Source organism: Nelumbo lutea, chromosome 3 (assembly GCF_056320005.1).
Source record: "Nelumbo lutea isolate HS-2025 chromosome 3, American lotus-T2T, whole genome shotgun sequence".
NCBI classification, from domain to species: domain Eukaryota; kingdom Viridiplantae; phylum Streptophyta; class Magnoliopsida; order Proteales; family Nelumbonaceae; genus Nelumbo; species Nelumbo lutea.
In genome coordinates, this window is record NC_142686.1 from 96,315,516 (window position 1) to 96,325,465 (window position 9,950).

Consider the following 9,950-nt stretch of genomic DNA (forward strand, 5'->3'; position numbering starts at 1 on the left):
GGATAAATTCGGCAGCTTAACGCCTTTCAAGTTTTAACCAATAACCATTAGCCGATGAGCAAAGAATATTCCATTATCCACTTCCGCTCACCTGCCGAAACCTTTTCTTGCCGAAAAAAGACTCAATGTTTGCGTTAATTACCATGTACAGCCACTGCCGTATCTAATCCGTATACGGAATACGTATATACGGTTAGGACCAAAGAAGACAAGTACAAATAGCCCTAGATTCATGGCAGAAACCACTGATTTATCTTCGCTCTGTCGTATCTAATCCGTATACGGAATACGTATATACGGTTAGGACCAAAGAAGACAAGTACAAATAGCCCTAGATTCATGGCAGAAACCACTGATTTATCTTCGCTCTGTCTATATCTTCTTTCTTTCTCTGGTCTCTGTGCTGAGATCTTCTGAAGCCTAGGGTTGATGAAACCCTAATCTCCATTGATTCTCTTGTTTGTAACAAAGAATCGACATTCGCCAGCTCTCTGCATTTTTTTTTATAAGTTTGTCTGGCATGAAGTCCGCGTGAAAGAACAGAGAAAAGAAAGAAAGAACGCGTGTATTTATCTATCTATCTGTAGTTTGGAGTATCGATCTACCTGTACATGTTTCAGTTGGGATTTGGGTTATTTGATCCGGCGATGCTGATGTTGATGAGGCGGCTGATCACTCTATGATCGTCGTTGTTGCCTTCGTCTTTGTGGTTTTTAGGGTTTACAAGGCAGCTGAGGAGGAGGAGTGCATGAGGGATTTGGTTTGGTTTCTATGTTTCATCAAGAATTCCAAGAGAGTAAGGCGCGACTGTGGGCTTGTTATACGGAGCAGGGGTAGATGGGGGAAATGTGGCTAATTTCCGCTACGGTTGGTACCTTTCCTTTCTGAGTTCGAGTTTGGTTATGAGCACAGAGCAAGATATACGTACAGTGGTTGTTTTGCAAGGGTGAAGTTAGAGATTGTGAAAAGAAATTAAAAACAAAAAAATGCAGCAAGATCAGCGAAAGAAGGTTAGCGTCTGTGGATCTCTTTTCTGTTGGTTCTCTTTCTTGAATTTTTGGGCTTTGAAGGAATGGTCCTCGTGTGAGATCTGGATTCTGGACTATAAAAGGATTAACTCACTTTGAATCATTGACTTAATTTCATCTTATTCTTTTTTTTTTTTTTTTTTTTTTTTTCTGGCTAAAAATTGGGTCTTTGGACGAACTGAGCTGGTCGATTCTATTTGTCTACCAATTGAGAGTGATTTGATGGATCTATAAGCGCACCTTAGGTTGATAAGCTGAAATATCTCATAAAGACCAATTGTTCTGTCCATGATTCGCCTTCTTTTCAGATCCCCTTCTTTTTTAATTGTTTTCTGAACTGGTACTTTTATTTTTTAAATTTCGTGTTATTTCTATTGATCAACAAAAAAGCGTTCTTTTTTCACAAGATTGATGTCCAAATTCCGGTAGGATGAAGCATATACCTCTGTACAATCATCTTAGGTTTCACTGCCATTACGTGATTTAGCAATTATCTCTCTGTAGAACCTGATTCTGTCTCTTAGTCATAATTTTCTTGGTATCATATTTGTCTTTCTATTTGACTAGTTTTCTTGGTCGGGAACACAGTTCATCTTTTTTCTGGTGTCCCATGGCTGCGTAATTTTATATTAAACGAAAAAAAAAAGCTATTTGTTTTATTTTTTCTAATAGTTGGAGCGTTGCTAGATATTTCTTCAAAGTTGTAGGAAATTTTGTTGTCTGGTGCTATGTGAAGCTAAAGGCTTGGATGTTGTTTTCCACTTCCTTTAACAATTTGTCTAACATCATTTGCTCGGATTCCCCATAAATAAATATGAAGTTCTCATATAATGTTCGTGATCAGCATGCATGTTCTGTTTGAAAGAAAATGAATGCTATATCCGTACATAGAAATGCAATTCATTATTGCCCAATCAACTTCTAGTGAACTGGTGTGATTGATTATTAAAGCTGCTATATTCGTAGAGAGAAATACTATCCTTCATTGGTAGATAAACTGATAGAGAGCTGATTGATGGTTGGTGCTGCATGAACTATGTAAGTCTAGAATTAAATATATATATTTCCTCATTTTTAGACAGTTTCTTTGCTTTGTGATTGTGTATACTCTTTTCATCCTCAAAAGAGTTCTTTCTCCATCATTTCTTATTCTAAAATTAGAGTTTATCACTTCGAGGTAGAGTTGGGTGGTGTTTTTTTGTAGTAAAACGAAGTTCTCCACTTGTTATTTATCTCTTGCTCTTATTGTTAGAATAGTTATGCCTTTTATTATCTCTTTTGTTTTTTTGATTTCCATGTGCTACTTCTGTTGAACCAATATGGGGAATGGGCATGTTAAATATTAATTAAGAAATCTGATTTTGTTCTTTATTATACAGAATCCAACAGAGATGGATTTCTTTGCTGAGTATGGTGATGCCAACAGATACAAAATTCAGGAGGTAATAGGGAAGGGAAGCTATGGTGTTGTTTGCTCAGCCATCGACACACATACGGGAGAAAAGGTGGCAATAAAGAAAATACATGATATTTTTGAGCACATATCAGATGCTGCCCGAATCCTACGTGAGATCAAGCTGCTCAGACTTCTACGGCATCCTGACATTGTTGAAATAAAACATATCATGTTACCACCCTCAAGAAGGGACTTCAAGGATATTTATGTTGTTTTTGAGCTCATGGAGTCAGATCTTCACCAAGTCATCAAAGCCAATGATGACTTGACACGGGAACATTATCAGTTTTTTCTTTACCAGCTGTTACGTGCATTGAAATATATTCATACAGGTAACTTGATAGTTCTTTACTGTTTTATTGCTATTGCCTATGTCTGCAACAGATTATTATCTTATATGTTTATGAGTTCATTGTCATTATTGCTGTTGTTGTTGTCATTGTCATGAATGTCTAATTGTGTTTCATTCATCCATTTTATCCTATCCCAACCCCTTCTCATTGAAAGCTCATACACCTTCAAATTGTTTTCCATTTATCACATCAGAACATGCTATTTTGTCTGCTCTCTTCTTTCTGAAATGCATGTTGTATTGGTGTTTATTTTGTGCATTTGGTTTTGAAACAATATTTGAGGCTTTAACTTTAAATTTGTTTGGTGCAGCTAATGTCTACCATCGAGACTTAAAACCAAAGAATATATTAGCAAATGCAAATTGTAAACTAAAAATCTGTGATTTTGGGTTAGCAAGAGTTGCATTCAATGATGCTCCTACCACAATATTTTGGACGGTATGTTATCAAATATGTACACTGTATTCTTTTCTTTTTATCAGTAGGATATTCTTATTTTTCATTCCCAGAGCAAATTTGGGTAGAAGATGTTATTATTTATTGTTGTTATGATTGTTTCCCTAAAACATTCAATCTTGCAGGATTATGTTGCAACAAGATGGTACAGAGCTCCAGAGCTTTGTGGATCATTTTTTTCTAAGGTATTGTGATGTGGGTTTTTTTTTTTTATTTTATTTTCTTTTTGTTTTTATTTGATAAAGCATTTTGAGTTTTTTTTTTGTCACAAAAATCAAATTTTGCAATTTATAGAATACCATAATTTTACCATGGCATGTTGATGTAATGTTTATGTAATGATTGTATTTTATGTTATTCTCACTTAAACTTTAAAAGCAATTTAGTTTTTTTCTTGGCTCACATTAATTTCTGGAATCAGTTTTAGAACATCCTGTTATTGTTGCATGTTGTGGTACATGAACCAAATCAATTGGTTTGCAGGGAAAGTTTTGAATGAATGATTAAGAAACATTTTCTCTTTAATATTTTGATATTGATCCAGTCGGATGCTTGGTTTGATATGCATTTACAGATTTACTTCATTATAAGCTTGACCATTTAATTGGTGCAATGTATCTTTTTTAGTTTTCCCAAAGGCCTGACATCTTTCTGTTGTCTCATCCACCTTTCCTTTTTAACCAAATGGTTGAATGTCTGATGTTGCTTCTTGAAAATCAAGTTTGTTTCACTTCATAGATACATCTTGATTCATCTGCTAATTATTTGTTTCTTGCTCCCCCCCCCCCCTCTCTAGTGAATTTCTTATTGATGATTGTTCATTGGAACTATTTATCAAATTTCTATGACCTATTTAGAAAATAAAAATGAATTGTAATAGTATTTATTACAAGCTAGACATCAGCCAAATCTAACACAGCATCATTTTTTTAATGAATAACAGAATTTATTACAGAAAGAAATAAATGTGTACAAAGATGCCAAGCATTCCCACAGTGGGGAGGGGTTCCCCACACTTGGAGTTAGATAGTCTTACGGATTTTCACACAATGTCTCCTATCATGCCCCAAAACGGATCATCTCTATCAATCCCTTGTTTTCCCAATGTACTAGCAATCTCATTCGCTGATCTGAAAATCCATGTTATTACATCTACCACTCTGTCTTTAATCAACATTCTGATCTTTTCATTGTGTTCCTGTATGTCTATGACTCTATGGTCTAACTCACGATTTTTCAACCATTGTACCACCACCTTGGAATCTCCTTCTATGATTAAGTTTTAGAACTTACAGCTTCTAGCTACCCTGAGGCCTTGCACAACCGCATTATTAATCTTTGCCTCTATGGAATTCCTTCTGCCGATGGGACCTCAAATACAATGCCACAATGTTGTCCTGTGAGTCTTTGAATGCTCCCCCAACCCCAGCAGGTCCTGGGTTGCCAGTTGCCTCTGCTGCATCCATCAAAGTTCAATTTCAACAAATTGTCTTGGGGGGGGGGTGACCATGGTACAGAGACTGAAGATTTGGGAAGAGAAGATGCAACTGTTAGTTTTCAATTTTTTACAATCTCTTCCACTGAAAACAAGGTTCAAACACCATCAATGTCTTCACCATCTGAATTCAAAGGATCTTTCTTCATTATTGAAGAGCTTCACGTTTCTCTCCTCCCCTTTGGATGGCTGCTCTCTTGCATCTCCACATCATTCTTGCTCTTCTAGCGTGAAGGTTAACAAAGTTAGGTTGGAGAAGACCACTCATAATTGGAGGTGGTATCCACCTAATACTAAACATCTCAAGGAACCACTCCCAAATTTTCACCACAAAAGTACAGGAGAAGCAAGTGGTATGCGTCTTCCCCATGAGCCAAACAAAGGGAGCAGGCATGAGGAGATAATCACCAATCTAGTCTCTTCCTCTGAACATTCTCACAACTCACAAGTGTTAATTTTCGTTTGGCAAACTTCCCAACAAAAAGGCCTCGCTTTAGGTGTCACAGGACCTCTCCAAACCTCAAGAATAGGAAAGGCTAAAGAAGTAGAAGGCAAAGATGAAGAAAGAAGGTCATCAAAATATGAGCTGCAAGAGTAGGATCTGGAGGATTAAAGAATCCAAATTCATTTGTCATTCTTGGAGGGATCAAGGATCACACCATCCAGTATTTTAAGGATGTCAGACACATGGAGGATATCCTTAAACTGCTTCTAAAACCAAGATCCCAGTTCAGCCCCATCGAAGAGAATGATACAAAATATGAAACCATCAAGTTCTTGAAGGAAGACAGGTTATGCAAACTAGGGAAAAGGTTTTTTAGAGTGTTATCTCTCACCCAGAGGCCTTCCTAGAATTTGATTTTATTATTAGAACATAAGTCATACCTAATAGTAATATGTCTCAGGAACAACGGTAACAGACCTGCAATGGGATTTCCAAAGGGAAGCTAAAGTAGTTCTTGTAGACAGTTCAGGGTCCCAGTCATTAGAATCCTTTCCATGATTCTCCTTATAACCAAATGCCACAGTTTATCCACGTCAATGGGGTATCTCCAAAGTCACTTTCCCAAAAGTGCCAGGTTCTTTTAAACTCAAATTCCCCAAACCTAGACCTCCATCCTTCATTCTTCTACAAACCAAATCCCAATTGACAAGATGATCATTTGTATGTGACTGTATTTTGTAAGTGATGTTTGAAAGACTAGCTTCTTTAGTTCAGTAACTGCATTTATTTAAGGAGTGTCTTCTAAGTGTCTTTAACTATATAAGTAAATAATAATTCCTAGATTAAAATAATTCTTGTTCAGGAAGGGATATTGAACTCTCCTGCAAGTTGAAATATCTTGCTGTTCAGGTAAATGTGTCTGGTCTGTTTTGATGTTAGTTTTGCTTGTGCATTTTACTGCAGTATCAAATTTCCATTTTTTGATGGCATGATTTAACTAGTATGGCTTCTGGGTTGCAGTATACCCCTGCAATTGATATTTGGAGCATAGGCTGCATATTCGCTGAGGTATTAACAGGGAAGCCTCTATTTCCTGGTAAACATGTTGTTCATCAGTTGGATTTGATGACAGATTTGCTTGGAACACCATCCATGGATACCATCTCACGGGTATGGCATGGCTTTTATTTAAGCAAATGAATTTCATATTTGAATCATATCAATGAAGTATAAGCTTAACTTTTGCACTGTACTCAGGTCCGCAATGAGAAGGCAAGGAGATACTTAACCAGCATGAGGAAAAAACAGCCTGTGCCATTTGCGCAGAAGTTTCCAAATGCAGATCCTTTAGCACTCAAACTGTTGGAAAGGTTGTTAGCATTTGATCCAAAAGACCGACCAACTGCCGAAGAGGTTTGTATAATGGGATGGTTACAGGGACTCCCATCTTTTAGAATATTGCACAAGTTATAGGAGCTTTTGTTTAGTTCATACATAGGATATCTGTGAAAGAAAGGTTAGTTGTTAGCTTCAGTAACCAGATCTTATAGTCAAATGTTTTATACTTTTTACTTTGTGTGTGGGTTAGAATCATTCTGCTGAAGCATGCCATCTCTTCACATGCATCTTAGTATCTCACCTACTAGTGTCATGAACGTCGACCTCAACAATGCATATGGCCACACCAGTCATATAATGGAGCTGGGGCTTATTTGATGTAGGCCATGTCTTAGTAATTCTACTTTTTGAGTCATTTGAGTCGAAGTGTTTCCAGTATGGCACTGATTGTTGTGCGGTTCTTCCAGGCATTAGCTGATCCTTACTTTAAAGGCCTGGCAAAAGTTGAGAGGGAACCATCCTGCCAGCCAATTGCAAAGCTAGAATTTGAGTTTGAGAGACGGAGGGTGACAAAGGAGGACATCAGGGAGCTAATATTCAGGGAGATTTTAGAATATCATCAACAGCTGCTGAAGGATTACATGAATGGAACTGAGAGGACAAGTTTTCTCTATCCTAGGTTGTAATGCTGTCTATATATGATTTTTTCCCTCCTATGTTGTTGCATTTTAGATGAATAGCAATGATGTTTATTTTTCCAGTAAACTGATGTGTTTTGTACATCTTCTGTATACAGTGCTGTTGATCAATTCAGAAAACAGTTTGCACATCTTGAAGAAAATGGTGGTAAAAGTGGGCCAGTGATTCCATTGGAGAGGAAGCATGTTTCTCTGCCGAGGTAATTTCCTTGGCTGAGTTCATTTTTGACAAGCCACTTTTAGAATGTATGAGCAATTTTAACCATTTCCCCATTGCTCTAAGTAGACATGTTACATAAGTAATCAGATATGGTACACTTTCCTGGTTACAAGTGACTCATAATAGGTGGTTGTAATTGATAATGTGAATGGCATCTTTAAAATTTAAATAAATGGTTATAGGTGATTTTCCAATGTGTTTTTTTTTTCAGATCAACAGTTGTCCATTCCAATACAATTCCCCCCAAGGATCAAACAAGCTTGGCTTCTTTGAGAGAGAGACAAATCCAAGAAGAGGCCTGTAATAAAAGCTCCAGAAATATGGAGGGAGTTTCTGGAAGTATTCCTAGGACTTTGCAAGCACCGCATAAGATTCCATTGGGTAGGAGTTCTCACTCTCACTCTCTCTCTCTCTCTCGTGTGCACATGGTTTCATTCTGTTGAACTGTTCATATTGGAACCACTGTTCATCACAAATTCATACTGCGACCATAATACAGTACAAGGTGCAAATGTGAAAATTAAAATGCTAATGTACCATTATTCTAGATATGAGAAAAAGGTTAATCTAATTCCTTGGTTGGTTTATCCTATGGAGCCCTAGACTTGGATTTGTGAAATGCTGGTGCTCCTGTGAACACATGTGGCCTACTATGCACCTTTCTTTCCTATGGTGAATTGGTGATTCTCCATAATGGCAGCCATCAAAAATTTCAGATCTTCAGTTGAAGGAGGTCCAGGAGAAAATACATTCTTTCCTTTAGTGATTGATGAGTAGAAAGTATCTATTTAGTGGGTACAACCAAGGATAGTTTATGCCAAGGGATTTACACCCAACTCAGTCTAAAAGTCGGCCCAACCCTACCATAGCTTGTATTTTGTTAGGACAAACATGCTGCACATTTTGTCTTAAATTCATTTGCCAGTGGTTCCATGGTTTGTATGCTAATATGGATGTGTGAATTATGTTGGTTGGCCTGCTGTTCAGCTAAACCCGGAAAAGTTGTGGGACCAGTTATGCCATACGAAGGTGCAAGTAGCATGAAAGATGGCTATGATCCAAGGATGATCAGAAATGCAGTTCTTCCTCCTCAGGCTGTCCCACCTCCATATTCTTTCCGCAGGACTGGCACAAAGCAAGAAAGAAGCTCTGACACAGAGGCTGAGAGGGACTTGTTGCAGGGCAAACCACAGCCGGCACAATGCAGCATGGCAGTGAAGATGGCCCCAGAAATAGCCATTGACATAAACTCTTCACCATATTATCTATCTCGAGAAGTTGCCAAAGCAGAACTAGTAGATGATCGAATTGCTGTTGATATGAACCTTTTACAGGCAAAATCACAGTTTGGTGCTTCCGCTACTACAGCAGCTGCACATAGAAAGGTGGGCACAGTTCAGTTTGGCATGTCAAGGATGTACTAGCTCCACTAGGGAAATGGAAGAAAGAAGAAGGGGGTTGCTTCTTGTCCAAGGAATCAATCGGAGGTAGGAGTCCCATGTAGAGAGAAACAAGGGGGGCGGGGGGCGATTTTGTAATTTTATGAGGAAGGGATGGATCAAAAGTTAAAGAGAAAGAAGGCAGGCAAAGAAAAAGGAAGAGAGGATAAGGTGGGGAGAGTGTGGCTTGGGTTGGGGCTGACGAGGCAGCTTTGTCTGGGGCTGACGAGGGAGCTTTGTCTGGGGGGATGAGGTTGTGTTTCACAGTTGGATCAGATGGGGGTGTACTGCTAGCAATCACAGTAAACTAATTAAATATTTTTAGTGAAAATAATACATTCCATTGTTAAGAGAGAGAGAGAGAGAGAAGAAAAGAAAATCTTTGAAATGGGTGTCTACTCTTTTCCTTCCCTGTGGTGCTTCCTAAGCCTACATGCACATGTGCGTACATTAGCATAAACCTACATACACATGGGTCTTCACTCTTTTCCCTGTGGTGCTTTCTAAGCTTCAGAGTGGATGTGGGGCAACTCCACTTTGAAGTTTGAACTCAAAAAGTCTTGAGATCTCGAATTCAGTGAGAATCAGTTATTTCTTGATATAAGGCCATCAGGTCACACGTTGGTCTCGTACTGAAAAGGGATGGCAGGGGCATCATTTTCAACGTCCCCGTGACCATGATGGGGGAACCAGGTGTGTATAATATATACATCATCGTAATGATGAGTCACTTTTGTTTCAACTTTGAAGAGCGATATGAACAAAAGTGACCCCCTCCATATTTGACCTAGCCCGGCCCCTGTGATGTTTTTCGTTTCGTTTATTTTTATCATTAATCAATACAATTACAAATTGAAATTGGTGATATAGATAGATGCTTCTTTAGTGTTGTATCAATAGAAATTGATGTGAATTATGAGTTGTCACATCATGTAATCGAAAGCTTTTTAGATTTTGATTAGTAGTGTTGTTTTTTACCTGAAAAATTGTCAAATTTGTCTGGCAGTCATTTCTTTAATACA

General features: G+C 38.0%; 1 protein-coding gene across 1 annotated transcript; it reads left to right on the forward strand.

The window, feature by feature from the left end:
• Positions 1 to 344: 344 nt before the first annotated feature.
• LOC148867020 (mitogen-activated protein kinase 7-like) lies at positions 345 to 9,338 on the forward strand. Its single transcript, XM_088979066.1, has 10 exons — positions 345 to 1,010; positions 2,408 to 2,816; positions 3,148 to 3,275; positions 3,419 to 3,478; positions 6,254 to 6,403; positions 6,491 to 6,646; positions 7,039 to 7,250; positions 7,368 to 7,469; positions 7,701 to 7,870; positions 8,477 to 9,338. Exons 1-10 carry the CDS (start codon positions 987 to 989, stop codon positions 8,911 to 8,913), a joined length of 1,848 nt encoding a protein of 615 aa, XP_088835192.1. The 5' UTR covers positions 345 to 986; the 3' UTR covers positions 8,914 to 9,338.
• Positions 9,339 to 9,950: the final 612 nt, after the last annotated feature.

Coding starts and splice junctions, on each gene's coding strand:
- LOC148867020 (XM_088979066.1), top strand. CDS start 987: ATGCAGCAAGATCAGCGAAAGAAG. Junction 1,011..2,407: donor AGCAAGATCAGCGAAAGAAG/GTTAGCGTCTGT, acceptor TTTATTATACAG/AATCCAACAGAGATGGATTT. Junction 7,871..8,476: donor ACCGCATAAGATTCCATTGG/GTAGGAGTTCTC, acceptor CCTGCTGTTCAG/CTAAACCCGGAAAAGTTGTG.